Source organism: Xiphophorus maculatus, chromosome 9 (assembly GCF_002775205.1).
Source record: "Xiphophorus maculatus strain JP 163 A chromosome 9, X_maculatus-5.0-male, whole genome shotgun sequence".
Lineage (NCBI taxonomy): Eukaryota > Metazoa > Chordata > Actinopteri > Cyprinodontiformes > Poeciliidae > Xiphophorus > Xiphophorus maculatus.
This window is the reverse complement of record NC_036451.1, coordinates 254903-276379: the sequence shown is the minus strand read 5'-3', so window position 1 is coordinate 276379 and position 21477 is coordinate 254903. Positions and strand designations below refer to the sequence as shown.

The following is a 21477-nucleotide window of genomic DNA, read 5'->3' as shown; positions in this document are numbered from 1 at the left end:
CTTGTCAGATAAGGCTTCCTTCTGGCCAACCCACCCCATAGCCCAGAAATATGAAGACTAGAGATTGTTGTCACATGTAGCACAGCACTTACAGAAACTCCTGCAGCTCCTCAGTGTTGCTGTTGGCCTCTTGCCAGCCTCCCTGTCCAGTTTTCTTCTCGTCTTATCAATTTTGGGCGAACATCCTGTTCTTTGTAATGTCATTGTTGTGCCACATTTTCTCCACTTAATGATGTTAGTCTTCACTGTGTTATTTACATCCTTGGAAATTCTTTTGTAGCCTTCACCTGACTGATGCTTTGGAAGTTCTCTGTGGATCATGGCTTGTGCTGGAAGATGTGGCCATAAAATGTCAGGAAAAGCGAACTAGAACAGCTGAAGGTGTGTTCTGACTCCAGTTATGAGTTTGAATGTAATTGATTAAATCTAAACATAGCCACATCTCCAGTTACAGAAGAATGTGCACACTTATGCTATCACATTATCTCAGTTGTTTAATCTTTCACCTGTCCTGAAAGATTTCTATTTGTTTTTCAAGTGTGTTGTTAAGGTTTTAGGTCACATATAAGGTGAAAAAAGTTCTGAAATTATTTATAATTTTTTACATGACCAAAAACATATATGAGAATGGCACACACTCACAAGCACACACAGAAAAAGTGTTCTGGAGGAGTCATTTAATATTTCGTAAAATCCGCCGAGCATGACTGGTCTTCACTGCAGCTAAAGCGGCCTCCAGAGTGGAGATCATATGCAGGAGGCTTCTGGGGTCCGTCTGGAGATCCATGCAGCTATGGGTGCTGCCAACATCAGAACTCCTAGTCAGGAGAAGGCGAATGGTCACCATGGGAACGATCTGATGACGAACTGAACGACTCGCCAACTGGCAGGAAACCAAAAGCAGGAGACAAAGACTGATTGATACAATATGAATAAATTCAGTTCACTTATGTTGAACCAATTCATAACAAATATCATCTCAATTACAAAAATAACATCCAACTAACACAGCTGCAGACCTCTGTTTTGCTTTCTGTTAAACATTTTAATCACCATTTTTTTAAATCAATTCAGTCATTTAAAAAACACTTTTTGTGTTATGTTGTCTTTATGCAGTATAACAAGTTTGATATGAAACATTTTAGTGTGTCACAAATGAAAACGTTTTCGGCTGAAAACTAGTCCTAAAGGCAGCAAGTACAATGGTAAAACAGTGGTATCAAACTGTGTTCCTACAGGGCCAGAGTCCTGCAACTGTGTTTAGTTAAAGCGTGTAGTGCAGCTCTATAGAGCTGCTGGTGGAACCAGGTGAACCAGAGAGACATTTAAAAGCTGCAACACCATGAGGAGTTTGAGAGCGCTGCCTGAGCCTCGGCCTCATATCAGTGAGTCTGTCCCAACTGCTTGTTTATTCCTACATGAGTCTACAGGATAAATATGTGAAATCAATCCAAATAAAAAAATCATTACTTGTGGTTTTTTTTTTATCCTTTTAAAAGAAGCCATTTCCTTTATAGATGAACAGAAATTAATATTACTCATTGAACAAACGATAAGCAGAAATGTGTTCCCTAAGTGAGGACCACCCTGCCTCCTTCAGCTGGGGGTGTGTGCCACTCTTTACTTTGAGCTCAGATGTTTGAGAGATGGAACAGGAGAGAGCAGCAGACATGACTTTTCTAACCTGGACATCCAGTCTCCATTCCAGGTTGTGGTAGGCTGGCTGGTTGCAGAGCAGCTGGCTCAGGATGCTGCGGATCTGATGTTTGTGTTGCACATACAGCTGGAACATAGAGAGGCCACTTCAGCATTCTGAACTGACAGGTACAAATATGATCTTCAGATATATAAAATCTGAATGTTAATGTTTGTACATCACCTGCAGCAGGCTCTGGTTAAGCTCTTCACCAAATCCCAGAGCCAGCACTGAGTCCATGAAGTCCACTTCAGAGATCTGGACTTACAAAGAGAGACAGGTTGGAAACTGTGGCTCACCGCCTGCTTGTGCTGCCTGGAGCACACAGAGCATGTTGGTACATGTGGCCCAGGGCAGTCAGTGAGGCCAGTAAGATGAAGGTCAGCGTTGGTCTGTGCTCGGCCTCGCCTCGCTCTAAATGCATCAGCTGAACAAATGTGCTCCACGGACATAATGCACAGGTTTCACTAGAGCCTTTAAATGGTGTTAATACGCTGATTTCTAAACTGCAGATGGAGGGGAAAAAATGTACTAACAAATAAAGTGATTTTTTTATGTGCCTTACCTCTTCGTGTGCTTAAAGTGCAATTAAAGCCCAAATCAACTTTTTTGATGATAAACTGTATAAATTGATTCTTAAGAGCACCATCTTTATGTTTCTATGCAAATTGTTAGAGCTTTGTGTAAACTTTAGGAGAGACAGCACAATTGGTGGACTTTAGTTCTGAATTATCTGACCCAAAACTGTCTCAGTGCTGCCCTCTTTGGATTGAAGGGTGGCTACTGTAGTAGAATTTTCCAGGGATGCATGAATTGCAGTTTTCCGGCTGATTGCCGATTTAAAAAGCCCATTCCAATTTTGGCTGATACCAATTTTCTTTGTGTGAAATGTCACAAAATATAGTCAGAAAGTGGTGAGTTGGTAAATGTGGGTAACTATTTTTAACTGCAAACGTTCAGATATGACCTGATGGGCCAGTCTGTCAGTCAAACCTCTGTCACAGAAAAGCAGAAGAGGACAGTGGGTGATTTTTAAACTTTTGCTGAAGTAGATCAGATCTGTGGATAAGATCAGCTTCACATGTAAGTATTGGCCAATCACAATTTCCTAAAATTAAGGAAATCACTGCTCCCCTACAGTTTTCCTATATGTACTTATTGTGTGACGTCACACTTCTGTGAACTTTGTAACTGACAGCCATCTTGGCAGACAGTTGCTAAGACAACAATAAACAAGCTCTTGCCTCATTCATATCTGACTATTAATCAATATAAGTACAGTACAACTATTACTTGATCACAATTTTTGAGAACTCTACCCACTAAGGTAAAAATATCAGTCATATTTACTGTAGTGTAACTAGCAAAGCTATCTTAGCTATGATGTGCTGATTTTGTGCAGGTCAAGGATGAGTGGGAACTTGATCTGTTATGTTAACATATGTCAAAATGGAAAAAATAAAAAAAAATAAAATTACAAATAAATGCTTAGCTAATGTATCTTTATCTGTGAGCTAAGATGGACATGCAGCCTATGTGTATGTAATTACTCTGCCAGTCACCAGAACCTTGTTCATGTAAAGAGTTTGTATCTCCTTTGCAAATCTGTTTAAACATTGATTGTATGCGTCATGGATTTCAGGTGAAGCTCCTCCATGGTATACTGACTCTTCGTGTTCACTGGGTAACTATATCGGAGGCAGAGTCAGAGCATCTCCCACAACTAGCAAACAGACAAACACAAGTACACTGAAGCAGGCGTCATACTGAAGGAAACCAAGAGAACGCACAGTTAACAGCCACCGAGACAAAACTGGGAGCTGGAGCTGGTTTCCAGTTCTAAAGCCCCCTAGAACCACCAATACGTCATACTGCAGTATAAGAGTGAAGCAATGTGTGGGGAAAATATACAACTCTGCAATGTTTACGAGAAGGTGCCAAATAAGCATGAAGACGCTGAAATATTTGTTTCAATGTCAAATATGGCGATGAAACAAATATGGGGTTCTTTTGGTGATGTTCTTTTCATGAAGAAATGTGATTTTTCATTTTTATTCTCCTCCCAGAGAAATGGAGATTGATGCGGATAGCGTCAGGCAGCTGCCACTTGAATGATGATGGTGTGTCCTGCTCACCATGTGCTTAGAGCTCTCTGTCATCAGGAACATCAGGCCTTCCACTCCATGCTGCACCATCCCAACAGGAACACACAGCTTCCCTGCAGGCAGAGAGCTTCTGTCAGCTTTTCCTCATGGCTGGAGGTGGAACCATCATTAGGTTCTGATCTGAGATCTCAATTCCCACCTTAGTCCTAAACCTAACACCTAACCCAAACACAGCTTTTCCCCTCATGGGGAGCAGGATTTGTTCCCACAACCTCACAAGGATGTAAAAAACACATACATACACACACAGATTTATTCTCTGTTTTTTGTCCCACTTAAAAATGTTTCAGATTGTCAACCAAATGTTACTAAGACAGTTTTTTATCCCCAGAGTAAATATAAAAAAACGTTGTTTTTTGTTGTTGTTTTTTCCCCCATTCACTGAAAAGTTAAGACCAGCTCCAAGCCACCATGGTCCTCTTGGGAAAAGTAATTACCCCCTACACCTAATAAGCAGCTATTTCACCCTCAGCAGTAACTACTGCCATCAGCAGCCTGGCAGTAGTTTCTGCTGGGGTTAGGGTTAGGGTTAGGGGATAGGGTTAGGGTTAAGATGCCGGCCGGTTACATTATCAACCTTCCCAGACTCTCTGTTGCCCTTTAGATTATGTGTACCGTTGTTTTCTTTTATAAATCTGTCAGTAGCCAAAGGTTTTACTGAAATGATTTACTACATCTACAGATCAGGTAATAATCACGCTTGTAAAACTGAACTCATCTTTCTAAACGTTCATTCATGATGTACCAATTATTTGTTCCAGAAAATCAGGTTCGTTTGGTCATTTTCTTCCTAAAGAATGAAATTATCAGTAGAAAACTGATTTTTCTGTTTACTCTGGTTAGCTATTTAGACAGTACATATGGCAATGCATTTCTATTTTATATAAATATTACTTTCACAATACAATAAAAATATTACAGCTTTGACCCTGTATATCAGCATTAATCATACATGCTTCTGTTATTTTGTATTATGGAATATGATATTACACAAACACAAAACAATAATCAACAACAATAGGCATGAAAACAACAAACCTATTTATTATTAACCAAAAGTTCTGCATGCGGGATACAAGCACGGCTGGTCAGACTAAATACTGGAGCGGAATGCATCTGACAGCAAGCCGTTAACATCAGAAATTTTAGATGAAGGTCGATATAATCCAATATACAATCTTTGACTGATATCGATCAGATAACTGACATCAATATTGGATGAGGACACCCCTAATAAATATTACAACTTGATGGATAATCTAAAATAGATTATTTTTAATACACCGAAAGTGCTGCAGACAAAGATGACAATGCCACAAAAAAGAAAGGGTGGAGTCTTACTGGCTGCGCCCTCATAGATCTTTGGGTTGGTTCCTTTCCTCAAGAAGTCGAGTGCAATGCGACCAAACTCTTCAACCACTGAAAGGGACAAGACAAGGAAATCATGTCATGTTGAATGTTCTTGATTGTTTGCACACATTTCTTATCCACTTCTTGCACAAATTGCAAAGTTTGTTCTTATTGCCTCCCATTTTTTGATCTGGTTCATGTTCTATTTTAATCTATACTGTTTTTTTATTCTTCTTTTTATATTCGTTTATGGTTTATCCAGTTAGTTTCTGATTCTACGGAAGAGGATTAGGAATTCTTTTTTTAAAAAAAGAATTCTTTTTCTTCAGTGGCCCTAATCCTCTTCCATATGATTCTGATGATGATGATGATGATGATGATGATGGATATGATGATGCATCGTAATCTTTTTCTGCAGAGCATATCTGATTTTATGTTGAATGACAACAAAAATATCTGAATGAATCAAAATAAGATTACAGTATTCATCATAAATCCAGACATATTTTGGGGGCGATGTGGTAGGATTTCTATTTGACTAGTATATAATGTTCTCCATTATCTTTTAATAATGAAGAACTTAGATAATTTAACAGGTAGTTTAATTACACCAAAAAAAAAATCAATGCTACCCAACCTGAAAACTATTTTAAAAGGAATAGTGTGCCAAACGTTTCACATTGGTTAAAAAAAAACCGTTTTGTAGCCATCTCACTTTTAAAGCAGCGGTCAAAGTCAGTTGCGTTAGGCCGCCTTACCTAATGATTTTGTACATAATCTTTCCAAATATAATTATGTTTATTCCTCCAGTTAAAGTTACAATTATTTTTGGTTGAATAATTTAATAATCTTTTGAGGAATATTAACATAGGATACAGGGAAAATAATTCAAATTTAGATAAATGGGTTTCTTAGGGTGGGCACTTTAATCAAAGTTACTCTTTTCTCTCTACATCCTAAGATATATTCGTTCTTGTATTTGACGTTGTCTTTAACCATATGGTGTCACTAGCAAGTAATCATGGATGGCCATTAATTCACATTTATTGAAGTTTAAGAACATGCCAGAAGCTTCAGAAAAACGGTAGTAATCTCTCAGGCTGTTGGTATTTGATTTGTGAGTATCGAGTCTGGATCAGCTGCTGTCTCTGATGTCATGTGACCGTCCACAGCATAAAGCTCAACACCAGACAGGGTGGAGAGCTCAGAAACTATTGATTGGTTTGATGTCCTGTTGGAAAGGACGAGTTACACAGCCAATGAAAATCCACCTCCAATGCTTCTGTAGTTGAAGACCAACAAAAGGAATAGTGTGCTCTGTTCTGTTTGCTCCCAAGCTCAGACCACCATCTCTGGACTTCACCTTCAACACGCAGCAGTGCGCAGCCGCAGACTGTTCTTACCGGAACCATCAGCCTTGGTCAGGAAGCTCAGATGTTCCTTATGATCCTCAGATAAAACCAACAGCATCCTGAAAACCAGCCTTTTAACACAGCCACAACATCTGGAGCTCCGGGAGCCGCCGCAACAGTCTTCTTCTTCTTTTGTAATGACGGTTTCCCAACATCAATTTGGAGGATTTCTGCCACCTACTGATAAGAATATGAATCTGAACAAGCAAGCTCGAAGACCCAACTAAATTTAACTAACCAAGTTTCCATCCAATAAGGATAATCTTATAACATACACCCAATTATTTCTTTCTTTAGAGATTCAAAAGTAATTATGGTGTTTTTTTCTGTCCAGGACTCATTAATTCAGCTCTTTCCTGCAGCTAAACATTATGTTTCACTTTCTGTACAGAATACTCATCTTCCTGGATCATGTTGCATGAAGTCTTGAGTGACTCAGCCGTCCTCTAGTGGAACTGTTAGGTCACAATGACCATTGTTATATTTTACGATCCATGTCTGGTGGCATGTTAACTACTGGAAGTTTTTAGAATATATTTCCTTCACCCAGTGGTTCAGAATGAAGTCTGTGCCTTAAAAAAAATAAAAACAGATTTTCGTGCAGGACAACGCAGCATCACATGCATTCAAGTCCTCCTCTGAATGGCTGGCTGGAAAAGGATGAAACACTTCTGACTTCACTTGACCTGAACCCAGTTAAGAACTTTTGACGGTTCTTCAGTGGGAGACTTCCAGTGAAGACCTGTTCAACTCTCTGACCAGTCGGAGGATTAGGTTGCTGCTGCAGAGTAAGTAGATCAACAGATCAAAAGACCTTTGGGCTTCATGAATGGGAAGCCGATCATTGTTATTGAAAAGGATAGCCATGATCTCTTGTTAATTTTTTTTTAAATGTCAGAAATGTTTGTTGAAAGGTTTGAATTTTCATTCAGATGAAAATACAAAAGTTTGATGGAAAACTGTTTTTTGTTTAGTTGTAAAATTGTGCATATATATTCTTACTTTTGGAGGCTTAATATTTTGGATTAACTAGGAGCACTGTAATTAATTAAAAGAACCCTAAAACAAGACTTACCTAACTGTGCACAGTAACATTAAAATTCTGCAGCACTTTGTAATTTTCATTAGTGAAAGTTGCTAAATAAAATGTATTGAACAATGAAGTGTTTTAAAAATGAAAGGGCAACAAATGTGATAATCAAACATGTTGAGAATTGTACAGTATTCTCATCACTGATCTAGACTAAAACCTGCAAGTACTTTATGAAACCTTATACAAAAAACAAGTAATCCCATAAATGAAATGTAAAATCTTTATTGTATGTAAAAAAGTAGGTTACCAGGTCATTATGGATAAAAGAATTGGTGTTTAGTCATATCATATCTCACATGAAAGGCAAATGTGCCTCTTAAAATGTGAGACTTGAAATTTTCTCCATAAAATCTAATTATCTAATGTAAAACAGTCAGCGTGAACTCATCTACCAGAGACTGTAGCATGTGCAGCAGCCAGGTGGTGGCGCTCTGCTAATAAGCTGCTGTTCTCAGATCAGGCTAGTTTTCATATCTCTATGGCTACATGTTCAGGTTCTGCTTCACATGTAGCAGAACCAGTGCTGGTTCAACAATCTACAAACGGTTAATCACAAAACTCCCAATTCAATTATCATAGTAAATATCAACAGAATTATTACAAAATCACAAACTTAAAATAAAAGAATAAAAACCAAGCTAACATTATAAAGCACAGCATTCCAACACAAGAAAAAGTCAGTTACTAAAATACCTCAAACCAAATCAAACATTTCTCATGTACTACAGTAACTAGTATGGATGATAATCACTTTAATCACTGCATCATAGGAGCTCCCTGTCCAGGGATCTACGATGGCTGTGGACTGGAGATGACCGGGTTTAAAGCAAGTTGCTGCTTTGGTATTTGACACCAAGCAGATGCGAGAGAAAACATAGACCAACATGATTCTCTTCTCTAAGAGAAATGGCAGTCCTTTAAACTGTTTCAAACACAGCTCATCACTGATGCTAAGACCTTTTAATAAAGTAAGTGATTTATTCTGAAAGTCAATCAACTTCTGATGTAGCGTAGGGTGGAGAGGACACTAGGAAGACATGTTAGTCATCCCTGGTCAGTGGCAGGAAACAAACAGGCAATAACTCACCATAGTTCTGACATGTGGTCTTCTCCACTAGGTAACCTCCAGACATTGTGATGTTTTGTAGCTTAGAATAAGACAGTGTCTGGCCAACCAGCGTGGGATGATGATGTATGACAGCCGATGCTAGCTTTGTCTTCCTTAAGACAAACCTAGTGTCAGCAGATGTTTCTGGAGATTGTCCAAAACACCCAAAACCAAGGGTTTGAAGACAAAGGCATTCCTAAATGCTCTTAGTGTCATGGGGCCAACATGGCTGCCTCTTACTGTGAGCCTACAGAGAATGTACAGTGGAAATGCACAGTCCCATTGCTCCCAGTCAACAGCATACTGAGCTACAGAAAGCTTACATGTGATCATGGTTAGTGACTTAAGCTGGCCTGAAGGTACACAAGCTGCTAAACTGGAGATGAAGGGAAGAGCTGATGTGAGGAAGAGGAGGCAACAGGTCAGAATTTTACTGTCTGTTTTTATCTCCATAGCAACCAGAGGATCAACATATAGCTCCCCCTTTACCAGGGGGTTGAAGGGGGAGCCGCCTGGTAAAGTTACATGAGTAACTTTATTACACGAGTAATAAAGTTAATCATGTATGGCTGCGAGTAACTTTATTCTGAAAATATGAGTTTTAAAATCTGTACTTGCTTTCATCCTATGTGCTCTTAAGAACTGGGCAAAAAAAGCTGATTTTAGAAAAATTATTAAAACAAATTATTTAAAAAAAAAACACACAAAAAAACATTTGCGTGTTCTTGTACTGACAACTGGCAAACATTCCTCCTAGTGTTTCACATGCTCCTATGTAGCCAAATAAACACACACTGGATACATTTCTCTCACTACAAACCAGTCAATGGCAGCAAATACATTCTGGACATTTTCATTTCAAACTAACATGGAGTTTGAATAAGATCAACTCTACACCAGCTGTTTGTCCATATGCAGAAATCTATATTTATCACCAGTTAGAATTGGTATACATGCTTTAATATCTAGATTCTAAACCTTAAAAAGCATTTCCATACAGAAATGTTGAATTTGGTGATCATCTAATGAACTGATTTATATTTGGGATAAATGACAGAAAAAGTAACAGGATAAAGATAACAGAGGGATGTATTGAGGACTGATGGCAGGGAAATGTTAACCTGACAAATCCCTGCAAACAGCATTATGCATTATTCCATCTGTCCTCCTTCTAACTTATGTAAATCTAAAAAGTGTTTGTGTTTAAGAGATGAAAGGAAATGTTGTTTTCAAAGGAAAAACTCTGAGCTGAGCTCAGCTCGTCTTTTAGGTTTCGACCTCCTGTCAGTTGTAGAGGATCAAAAAAGAATCATTAAAAATAATATGTTCACTCATTTAGGACTAAATCTGAAATTAATGAGGGGATGTTCAACTGGAACACTGCTTCTGGACCCGCTGGTTTCACTGGTTATATTCTGTCGAAGAGAAACCTCATTTCTATACGGAGGAGGATTTCTTGGACCAACAAAAACATCATCAGATGATGAACAACATCTGAGTGTCTTTCAATTAAAAAAATACATATAAAAAAGTGAGTAAAGAGATGAGAAGCTCCAAGGCTTTAATATCACCAGAGGACTTCACATGATGGCGCACTCTCTAGATGACACTTTGACCTGTTGAGGAAAACACAAAGATGTCCATTTATTGAAAACAGAACAGAAATATTAAGTCAGAAAAGATGAAAAAGTAGCAAACAAAAAATCCACAACAAAAAATGAATAATGAAACAGGTCACACTTCAGAGCCAAGGTTACCAAGGCTACCAGGCTATGCATGCAACACGTTTAGGCTTCGCATATTACAGAATCACCTTCTGAGCCATTTCCTCTTCAGTCCCATCTCCGTTCTCAACCTCCACCTGAGTCTTGGTGACGCTGCGGCGGGCGACCTCCTGCTCAGTCAACACAACAATGAAGACCCTTGGTTTGTCATCGGCACACACTGCCAGCACACTTTAGGAAGTAAATGGAAATCATGAGGTGGGTCGGACATCTTTACCTCGCCATCCACGTTGGTCAGAGAGGTGATGATGACACTTCCTGTTCCCCAGGAAGCTTGGCTTTTCCACAGCAGGTCAGTGGGTGGACTGTGAGCCACACTTGCATCAGCAGACCACACCTGTGGGCAGAACCACCAATGTGTCCACTATTATGGTTTACTTGGGTGGGTTGTGTTTAATTTTAAACAGGAAAACCACTGCTGGCTACAGACAGACATGTTTGGTTAATCACTATGCTTCATATTTACTGGCTGTTTTAATGTAATTTCAGAGATGGATAATTAACTCCATGTTTATTTCAGATTCAAAACCAAACAAAACCCGTTTCTCCTTCCATTATGCAGAAATTGCATAGCAGAATATTGTATTATGGGTATATAGGCCTGTTGCAACAAATCAATTAATCACATAATAAAATAAAACAAACTCAATCATTTTCGTTTGCATGATGGTTTCTCTCTTTCTACCAAAAACTGGATGATAAAATACTTCAGTCTGGTGTTTTGGTCTCAACTGGCCGATCTTTTGAAGGACTTTTTTTTTTACAGACACATAATTTGTTTTATTTGTAGTTTCTGCTTATTAATTTGAAACAGACTAATAAACAGATATCCTAATCCTAAATATATATCCTAATATATTTAATATATTTAGCACATCTTCCAGTTCAAGTGTGAAATGTTTATTAGGATTTAAGGTTTATTCATCTTTGAGAATGTGTTGTTGCAATATTATGCCATTGCCATTCTATTACTTGAAAATAGTCTCCAAATCATATTATTATTTATTGCAACAACTTCTGGGGCAATTTATGGTCCAGCAGAATGCGATATGGTGATAGGCCTGTGGGCACATTTGTTCTTGTGGTTTATGAATCTGAATTTTTCCTTAAACTAGGAAAATGGTTAGTTTGGATCTTCTGTGTTTACTAGCAGTTTCCTCAGCCTACAGCAGGCAGAGAAACATTTTGTCTTCCTAATTGAGCATGTTCAGCTCAGCTCACCGTGACGGACTGGCCAGCCTTCAGAACAAACTTTGGGGAAAACTTGTAGATGACCTCCTCTCCATCATCAACCTGCCTCTTCAGCCTCCAGTTGCCCAGAGGCTGGTCCTGCAACACACCAGGTGTCAGTGAAGCCCCGACCGCTTACCCAGTGGGTCTATCCTGTGTCAGGAACCCACCTGTTCACTCTGGTTGTTGAGTGTGACGGCATTTCCGTCCATGTCGGTGGGTGATATGGTGACGGCGCCGCTGGCCGTGGCCTCCTCAGACACCAGCAGCTGCTCGTCTCCCTTGGCCAACTCCGACAGGTCGGCTGCCTCCACCTCGCCTCGCTTCCTCTTGGAGGAACGGGAAGAGGACGAGCCCGATATCCTGGAAACTGTAACTTGGGCCGACGGGGTTGGGGACAGTTTCAGTCTGAACAAAAGCATGATGGTTTATTATTTAATAATCACAGCAGACCAAAACCATTTGTCACCAATTAAACCACCTATAGTCATAAAAGTTGTTAGTTTTCAATCCTAATGTTTCCTTCTGCTGACTCTGATGACTCTGGTCGGCCCTGCAGCTTTCAATCCCATCATGCACCAGGAGCCCCCAGGAACATCAGAAGAGGCCTCTGAGCAGAACTCCCACAGGACCACCAAAACCCAGAGGTCAGAGGTCACATGATGAATGTCTTAGCCTCTTCCAGTGAACACTTGTGTTCAGTTATTCAGCTCTGTGAAATCCACAAACACCCATGAGAATCACTCAGACAGAGCTGGGTGGGGCTGGGCCTGTCGCAATAAATCAATTAATCGCAGGATAAATTAAAACAAGCTGAATAATTTAAATACAGCTAAAAATCCCTAAGTTGGCAACAGTGGGGTGACTGTACAGTAGTTAACTGAGCATGTGCAGCCAAGAGGAGTAATGAGTAGGCCTGTCACAATAACAAATTTTGCTGAGCGATTGTCTCAAAAATTATTGCGATAATTAAACGATAATATTGTTTGAAGACCTTTTTACATTTATTTAATGGAAATTACATAATAATGCATGCGATTTCCTGCCAAAGAAAGATACACTTTATTATAAGAACACTTAACACTGTAACTGATCAACAAAATAAACAAAACAACCAAAAACAGAAATAAAATGGATTCTCAGTCTCCATTAAGTCGCCCACGGAGAACGCCGCTCGCCGAGGATCCCGGGAAAAATTAAAGAGGAAGAAGGAGCCAAACGTTTTATCCAAAGCTAGCATTAAATGATCCTCTTTTTTAATACCCTTCAGTAATAATTCGATTTAAATAGAGAAGACGGGCACATCGACTATCTTTTTTTTTTTTTTTTACCCCTCCAGGGGGTCTTTTGTGGGCTCTAGTGTCCCTTATATGATAGTAGGCTGACAGGAAACGGGGAAGGAGAAAGGGGATGACATGTGGCAAATGTCGTCAGGTCCGGGAGTCGAACCGCAACGGCTGTGTTGAGGACTCAAGGCCTCCAAATATGGGTCGCGCTAACCACTACGCCACGCCCCGACTGATGCAATAGTTCACACTACATGATTTTTGGCCCCGATTTTCCCCTTACGACAATCTTAGAACGTTGGGCGTTCTAAGATTGTCGCTTGCGATTTCGTAACCGATCATCCTGTAGTTTATGGTGTGTTAGGGTAGATCGTTGTGGCCACTTGATCTAAATCAGGGGTTTTCCCTGACTGGGAGAGTTAAGGCAGCCTGTTGAATGTAACAGGTAGCCAATCAGAAAGCGCAGATTCTCCTCAGTGCTATCTGAGGGGAAATTATAGAGGGGAATCCCAAACAGCTGACACCTGGCAACCCCAAGTCCAGCTGACATTGGAGATGATATGTGGAAACAACATTAATGTTTATTCAACATTTTGTGCAAAGAATATAGAAATGACAAGAGGAGGAATTGGAGTGAAATTGCTACCGCAGTTGATAAACCCGGTAACTTTTCAGCTGTTCTTCCTTAACGTGACATAAATAGGTTGTAATGATTTTCATTCAGTCAGGACTTTACGTTGACACTAGCCACATGCATTGCAGGTAGATTGTAGTAAAGCATTGATTAATGCTGGTTTTAAAATTAGTTCACTGAACTTGTAGCCATTATTTTGTGCCCATTGTTGGACACCACACAGCAGGACCGAACCCCATCGAACAGTTATACCTAGGATTTCTGTCTACTAGTTTGCGGTCTCAGGTTTTGAAAATGGGCCGACAATCGGCCGACAGATCTAAGATCGTGTAGTGTGCGCTGGGCTTTACACTAAGGAAATGAGGAAGGGAGAGGTCAGTGGAGAGCACCGGAGTTGAGCCTTTTTTCATTCAGTGTAATCAACAGAAAGAGAAAAAGGCCGGAAGAAACGATAAAGCTGATAATTAAAATGAGGTCGATAGTTTTAATTTATCGTGCGATTAATTGATTTATTGTTTATCGTGACAGGCCTAGTAACAAGGGGGGCAGAGAGAAATTTAGCTGGCTGAACTGCCAGACCTTTGCAGAGGAAGATCAGATGGGTTTCTGGTGAGCCAAACAGGAAGTGAGCTCATCCAGCATGAAGCAGTGGTGAGCTGCTGCAACCTCTCAGTCCCTTTAGGCCAAATATTCAGATAGAAGCCATTTGTTTCTTCCTGGAGGAATAATCTTTTTTTGCAGATATTGTGTATTCCAGTACCTGTGCTCTTCTCCCTCCAGAAGCTTCCTGTATGCGTTGATCTCCATGTCCAGAGCCAGCTTGACGTCCAGCAGCTCCTGGTATTCGCTGAGCTGAGCATTCATTCTCTCTCTCAGCTCGGTCATCTCCTGCTCCTTGGCCTCAACAGCACGCCGGTGCTTGTCGCGCTCTGCAGACAGGATGTCCTCCAGCTCTCTGATGCGGTCCTCTGAGGCCGACACCTGCAAGCACAGCCAGTTCCTTAACACCGCAGCCTGGGAGGAGAACCCATCGCTGGCCTGTTGCAATGTGTGTGTGTGTGTGTGCGTTTGTTTGTAATACCTAGTGGGGACAATTTTCCTGACACATACTACATTATGGGGACCGCATCCTGGTCCCCACAAGGGGATACACTGTGTGTGTGTATGTGTGTGTGTGTGTGTGGAGGTGAAGCGTACCTGTTTCTGCAGTGCGGCCAGCTGGTAGCCCAGGCTCTCCATTCGGGTTCGGGATTCCTGCAGCTCCTCGCGGGCCGCGCCCATGGCCTTGTCGTTGAACTCTGACGACATCTTGGCGTTTTCCAGCTGGAAGCAGACCAACACTAACACTGTGGCTCAGGACTCCACTGAGCAGGCTGAACGCTGACTACTACGTTACCTTTGCCTTAAAGGTTTGCTCCAGTTCCTCCTTATAGAGAGAAATCTGCTCGTCATGCTGCTTCCTCAGGTCCTAGACAAATCACACAAACACGCTGCCTTGAGGTTCTGCATGTTAACACGTTTCACTACCAAACTCCTCATCCTACACTGTTGTATTAGTTGGGAGTCAGCTCAGCGTTCTGTTCCAACAGTCTGCTCAGACCTGCAGCTAATTGCAACACTTCAGCATTTAACCAGCAGCTCAGTTTGAGAGTCATTATGGAGTAAAAGAGGTCCAGCATTGATGGGAAAATTAAGCAGTGGTATAAACAACCAAACAACCTCGCTGAGCCCACATCATTCCTCCTCATGTTTCCTCTCTCAGGTTTTACCAGAGCTGCTGCTGTTCACTGTTCATACACGGAAATGCTGCAAAGCTGCTTTTCTTTGTCTCAAATTTCACCAAATATAAAGACAGAGTCACTAAGGGGGTGGCAGTGGGGGGAGAGGGGGCTGTTGTTAACCATGCAGACTCTCAGTCTGATTTTCAGAGATTTGCAAAAGCTCTGGTCAGCAGCTGGGGGTCGGGGTGGGGTCATGGGCTACAGCAGGCAATCATCACCTGGTGAACTCCATGTTCAAACCTCTAGAAGGGGTTAGCACCAGTGGTCACTTATAAGGTCGCTTCCCTGGCAACTGAAAAATGTCTAAGGAAGGAAACGTCTGCCACACAGTTCCCCTCCAAGAGCTTCTTCTGTTGCTGCTGCTATCCTCAGACACAGTCGTCCTAAGCTCTGACTGTTTACAATAAAATAGAATAGAATATACTTTATTGATTTCCATTGGGAAATTGTTTAGTAAGAATGTAATGAGAAAATCAGCAGCAGTCATGGGAGAAGTTTTGTGAGACAGAACATGAAAATAGTCCTAAAAAGTTGTTCACTAGAGTTCTTCCCTAAATGTTTCGTTCCTCTCTACTCCAGGTGCTTACCTGCAGAGCCTGCGCCAGTTTAGACTCGTAGTCCTGCCTGACTCCAGAGTCCACCTCCACGATCCTCTGCTCCTGGCGGTGGCGGCTCTCACGCATCTCCTGAAGGGATACACACTGTCAGACGCCTGATTCTAGAATATTAATTTCATTTTACAATATGACTGCAATGTTGGAGCTTGAATCCATAGCCATTATGTTGTCAGGAGCCATGGGTCTGCTGTGAGCAGGTTCCATCCACTTCTATAGTTCGCTTCTTATTTTTACACTGCTTTTTGACTAGATAAATTAACTATTATAAAATCTGGAACCCTTTTAATTGAATTTCTCTGTGATCTCCCTGCATGTTTACATCAGGAAATGTTGCTCATGCCCACAATGCTCAAGGACAAAAAGACTTTTATTTGCCATCTATAGCCACGCTGCTGCGATTCTGTTGACCAAATGAAACCTGGAGATGCAGGTATTATTAATTTAGTGCATGGTGCCAAAGCAAAGGTAAAAATAATGCAGAAAATCCATTAAAGAATGACTCAAAACCACTTTTTTTCCCTCACTCTGTGTGTTGGATACATTATACACAGAGGCTTGATGTTTATTTTGGAAGACTAGCTACCGCTGCTATTAGATAATCTAACACAGCTGTGGTAAATAAACAATAGGATTGTTTTGAGACCATTTTCAAGTAATGTAATAGTAATGGATTTTTCCAGGATTAAAGGACTAATGTCTCAGCCAGATCTAGAGAAACTCATCCATGCGTTCATCTTCAATTGACAGTTCTTATCTAGATGCTGCTAGATGTTTTAAACAAGTCTTAATTTCTGGATTCTGTCACTGATGCAGAAAATCTAGTTCATTCTGCTTTCTGTACCTAAACTTTTGTTTAGTTTGTTTTGTTTGTTGCTTTCACTTGTTAAAAACAAATATGGTTTAAATAAGAAGAAAACGTGAACTAGTGCTGCTCACACTTACCTCTTCAAACATGTTTTTTCTGAACTCCAGCTCCTCACTGAGCGACTGACAGCGATTCTCCAGGTCCACACGCATCAGGGTCTCTGCCTCCAGCTGCCGCTTGGCCACAGCATGGCTATCTTCAGCCTGCACGACACAACATTCAGCATTTTTATAGGTGAAAAGTTAAAAAAAACTGTTGCCCAACAGTAGAGGGCTAGAGAGGAGTGTTGATGAATCATTAAGTTCTAGTGAGAACAGATGGGGGTTGGTCCGGTAGGAAAAGCAAAAGAAAAATTTAGTTCTAACTACATGACTAGTGTTCTATATTGTTCTATGACTATGACATATTAGTGTGGACTGGGTAACTATGGTAATACACAGGATGAAGTACTTACTTTCCTCTTAGTATTTTTGACTCCTAACTGGATGGATTTTTTTTCAGTTCTACTTTAGATATTTCCTGACCTCATTCATGCAATTTGACTGGCTGGTTGTTCAACATTTTAAACAAGAATTAGCCTAAATCAGACTTTTTTTTACAGAAAAATTATGCCAATTGGACCTTAAGGGTTCTATCTTTTGTTTCAGTGACATTTTTGTATAAATTTGTTTCCTTCTTAAATCCATCCATCCATCCATTATCCGTACATCCTTGTTCCTAGTGGGGTCAGGAGGGGTGCTGGTGTCTATCTCTAGCTAACGTTCAGGGCGAGAGGCAGGGTACACCCTGGACAGGTCGCCAGTCTGTCGCAGGGCAACACAAAGACGGGACACACAACCATGCACACACACACTCACATCAAGGGAGAATTTAGAGAAACCAATTAACCTAACAGTCATGCATGTTTTTGGACTGTGGGAGGAAGCCGGGGTACCCGGAGAGAATCCATGCATACACAGGGAGAACATGCAAACTCCATGCAGAAAGACCCCAGGTCGGGAATCGAACTCAGGACCTTCTTTCTGCAAGGCAACAGTTCTACCAACTGCACCATTGTGCAGCCCTTCCTTCTTAAATATTTAGTCTAAAACCATCTCAATGCTGCTCCCTTTGGGTTGAATGTTGGCTACCAGCATTGACTTTTCCTGTTGGCTACAGATGGGCTCGGCCCTGGTTCAGGTAGATAAAACCAACTCACTCAGACACACAACCCTTAGTGGTCAATCTGGAGATGGAACTACAAACATTTATTGGAGTTTTTCAACTTTATACACGTAATTCATTTTCAATGAGACTCCAATAACACAGAAAAAACTCAGTGTAATAAAAAAAATTATATAAAATAAAAATTACATTAAAGTTCTGGCTCAAACATTTGTCAATGTGGCCATGATGAAGTCTAACAGAACAAGGTAGGTGTCATGAGCTCTTAAATCCTCTGAGCAATTTGATGACTGAAGTCCCAGAATGTTCCACTGAAACTAGGAGAGCGGCCATTCCAAGAAGGCTACAGAGAGTGAGCATCTACCAGACCAGACCAGAACCTACCTGGAGGCTTGGGCCCCCGCTGTCAATCAGCTCACCACTCTCTAGTTTTACTCCATAGCTGTTATTAGCAGAGACCCATACAGTACCTACCTTCACCAGCTGGTTCTTTACATCAGCAAGTTCTGAAATGAGTGCAGCATTCTGACTCAAAGCAGTGGCAAGAGTTGCTTCGCTCTTATTCAGCTGCCCTTCCAGCCCGTTTGCCCTGGACAGTGCCGCAGCCAGATCGCTGTCCTTCTTTTTGGAACTGAGAGCAAAAAAAAAGGGTGTTAAAGATAACTTCCTCTGCTCACACAGACCTTCACTCAGAACGCTCAAATGTTCACAATCAACTCAAAAAGAGCTGCACACAGTGTCACCATGCATACAGATATACATTGGCTGAAGCCCTAGTTTATGTATAAAGTCAACACATTAGTGTAGTTAATCATTGCCTAATTTAGTAATTAGTTAATTGTTGGTTGGACTATACAGACTCAAAAAAGAAAATTTGCTGAAACAATCCAGTCAGAGCAGTTAGTAAGCCAAAACTATTAAAAAAATAAAACGTTTTCAGTTAGAATAAAAACATCGTCTGTTAATATGTTACACCCAGAACTCCTCAAGTAGCAATTTTAGCTTCACCTGGTTCCAATTTTGTAAAATACATGAATGAATAAATATAATCTCTTATTAGGCTGTCCAGTTGAGTTAATCCAAAAAAAAAATCCCCATGTCAGCTCTACACTATGTTCAGTCCAGCAGAAAGAGCTGAGGTTTTCACATGTTGGAATGCTGCTATTGCATTTTAGAAAATAAATTGTTTACTGTTTCATTAAAAAGAGGAATTACATTATTTGTTTATTTGCATTTGCAAGTATTTTTAGCATTATAAAGTAGTTAAATAAGAAATCTACCTAATGTGCAGCCAATTTTTTATCTGATTAATTGACTCATCATCAGAATAAACTATTACTACAATAATCATTAGCTGTAGCTCTAATATAAACACATTACATTTTCATTCTCTAAGTCATAAGGATCAAAATTGCAAGAAATAAAAGCTTGAAATAAATGCGCTGTGATGAATTTTCGCTTCTAATATGAGGAACAGCAAATATTAAACGTTTTCAAAATATTCTTATTTTTGGAGCTGTACGTGTATTTGGTGCTGCTCACTGTTTAATACAGCAGAATATGTTTATAGGGCATCTGGATCTCTCAAACAGCAGATGCAACTTTTCCAGTTCTACCAGATTGTTGGGACAAAGATAAGAGTTACTAGATAAACTGCATGGACTCTGTGCTTGGAATATACCAAAGCAGAAAGACATCAACACTGTTCAGATATGTCTTTATCACAAGCCATACAATCATCACACTATTCCCCAGTGTTACTGCATGTCTTCCCTTAGGACGCTGCAGCAGGTCTTCACTTGCCTCCGGGTGGCTTCATCCAGGTCAGCCTGGACCTTCCCCAGGTCGATCTGAAGCCTGGCTCTGTCTTTAGCCGTTTCATCCAGAACCCGCCGAGCATCAGCCAGCTCTGCCTCATACAGAGCCTTCAAGCCTGTTACCTAAAACACAGAAAACAGCAGCAGTGAAGCAGCTCTGTCAGGCAAATCTACCAGGAATAGAACAGATGAGATAAGGTAAAATGGGAGTTATGTTTAATCAATAACTCCCAATAACACTTTCATGTCTTTGTAGAGAAATTCTAAACATGAATGTGAAACATTATTTGAAATTCTCCGACCAACAGAACTATAGGCCAGCATTCTGTGGTGCATGCTGGAGTCAGCTGACCATGAGTCCATCCATCCTCCCAGGAAACCCTTCATCCTCTCTGGAGGACACCAGCAGGTCTCTCCCTTTAGCTCAGGCACCTTTACAGGCAGCCTGACAGGAGCAAAGGACCCACTGTGTCCACCATTAACAACACAACACAACTATGCAACCTGTTCAACAAGAACCAGTCTGCTGATCATTATAAGAGATACATTTGCGAATAGCAAACCAATGTGTCCATGGTAACTGAAGGTAAACAATAAGCACCTCCACAATTTATTTTAGTTTTTACAGCATTACTTGTTACTAGATTTGTTGAAGTTTGTTAAATCCCCGTCAGAGTGGGCAGGCTGGCTCTCATTGATAAAACACCAAGCTCACTCGGTCCCCGTTCTCATGGTGATCACTAAGGCTGAAATCAGGAACAGCAACTGGGCACAATGACCAACAGTTCTGTTTGAGGACCAGTTGGATTTCCTGATCAATAGCACCACAAAGATCCAGCCCATCCTGCATCCGACCAACGCTCCCCTCTAACCGACAGTTACACAGTTAATCGCGCCTCTTTGCTTCTCATTCAGCTGTTTTGTCAAAGCAAAGCCGCGGGCAGCGGTAGCTTCCTTACACCCACCTCTCTGGTAGTAACCTCCTCCTTCTCAGACACCTTGACCATCAATCGGTCATTCTCCAGCTCCAGCGACCGGACACGGTCGATGTAAACGGCCAACCGGTCATTGAGGTGCTGCAGGTCTTGTTTCTCCTGTAGGCGGGATATCCTGGTGGGGGACAGAGGCGTAGAGGCCGCTGGCCGACCAGTTTCTCGGCTTGGAGTAACGCGAACAGTCGCCATGGCGATCAATCCTGAGTTTGCTTCACTACGAAGTTAAAAGACAGAAAACCGAGCGTTGTCTGCTGGTTTCAGTTGGAATCTGAGGAACGGTTTTTCTAGATGCACCAAAGAAAAGCAATCAATGGGCTGCAGCAGCGTGAAACAGGAAAGCCTCGCTCCACACGGTGATGTGATTCCAAGATGGCTGACACCCCGCCAAAAGCAGAGGGCGTTTCCGGTTTTGCAAGGTATGATGGGAGAAAAAATGAGGCGCCAAAAATATCTTTATAAAAATATATAATTTTTTTTCTG

The 21477-nt window shown here is 40.9% G+C and overlaps 2 protein-coding genes across 2 annotated transcripts; both read right to left on the bottom strand.

Moving 5' to 3' along the window:
- Positions 1-657: 657 nt before the first annotated feature.
- On the bottom strand, positions 658-6767 carry commd2 (COMM domain containing 2). Its single transcript, XM_005812878.3, has 6 exons — positions 6615-6767; positions 5203-5280; positions 3832-3914; positions 1880-1954; positions 1685-1783; positions 658-883 (listed from the first exon to the last, which is right to left on the bottom strand). The coding sequence occupies exons 1-6, from the start codon at positions 6679-6681 to the stop codon at positions 674-676; spliced, it is 612 nt and encodes a 203-aa protein (XP_005812935.1). The 5' UTR covers positions 6682-6767; the 3' UTR covers positions 658-673.
- Positions 6768-7922: 1155 nt separating this feature from the next.
- On the bottom strand, positions 7923-21402 carry lmnb2 (lamin B2). Its single transcript, XM_005812881.3, has 13 exons — positions 20968-21402; positions 19989-20125; positions 18660-18816; positions 17099-17224; positions 16127-16225; positions 15155-15226; positions 14956-15081; positions 14519-14739; positions 12009-12246; positions 11830-11937; positions 10826-10945; positions 10638-10718; positions 7923-10440 (listed from the first exon to the last, which is right to left on the bottom strand). Exons 1-13 carry the CDS (start codon positions 21184-21186, stop codon positions 10405-10407), a joined length of 1740 nt encoding a protein of 579 aa, XP_005812938.1. The 5' UTR covers positions 21187-21402; the 3' UTR covers positions 7923-10404.
- Positions 21403-21477: the final 75 nt, after the last annotated feature.

What these genes read in the sequence shown, in the direction of transcription:
- commd2 (XM_005812878.3), bottom strand. Translation starts at nt 6,681, where the DNA reads ATGCTGTTGGTTTTATCTGAGGATCATAAGGAACATCTGAGCTTCCTG. An exon ending in GACCAAGGCTGATGGTTCCG is followed by an intron (nt 5,281 to 6,614) that starts GTAAGAACAGTC and finishes TGTCCCTTTCAG; the next exon opens with TGGTTGAAGAGTTTGGTCGC. An exon ending in AATGGAGACTGGATGTCCAG is followed by an intron (nt 884 to 1,684) that starts GTTAGAAAAGTC and finishes GTTTCCTGCCAG; the next exon opens with TTGGCGAGTCGTTCAGTTCG.
- lmnb2 (XM_005812881.3), bottom strand. Translation starts at nt 21,186, where the DNA reads ATGGCGACTGTTCGCGTTACTCCAAGCCGAGAAACTGGTCGGCCAGCG. An exon ending in TGGCCGCACTGCAGAAACAG is followed by an intron (nt 14,740 to 14,955) that starts GTACGCTTCACC and finishes CTGTGCTTGCAG; the next exon opens with GTGTCGGCCTCAGAGGACCG. An exon ending in TGACCAACGTGGATGGCGAG is followed by an intron (nt 10,719 to 10,825) that starts GTAAAGATGTCC and finishes TTGACTGAGCAG; the next exon opens with GAGGTCGCCCGCCGCAGCGT.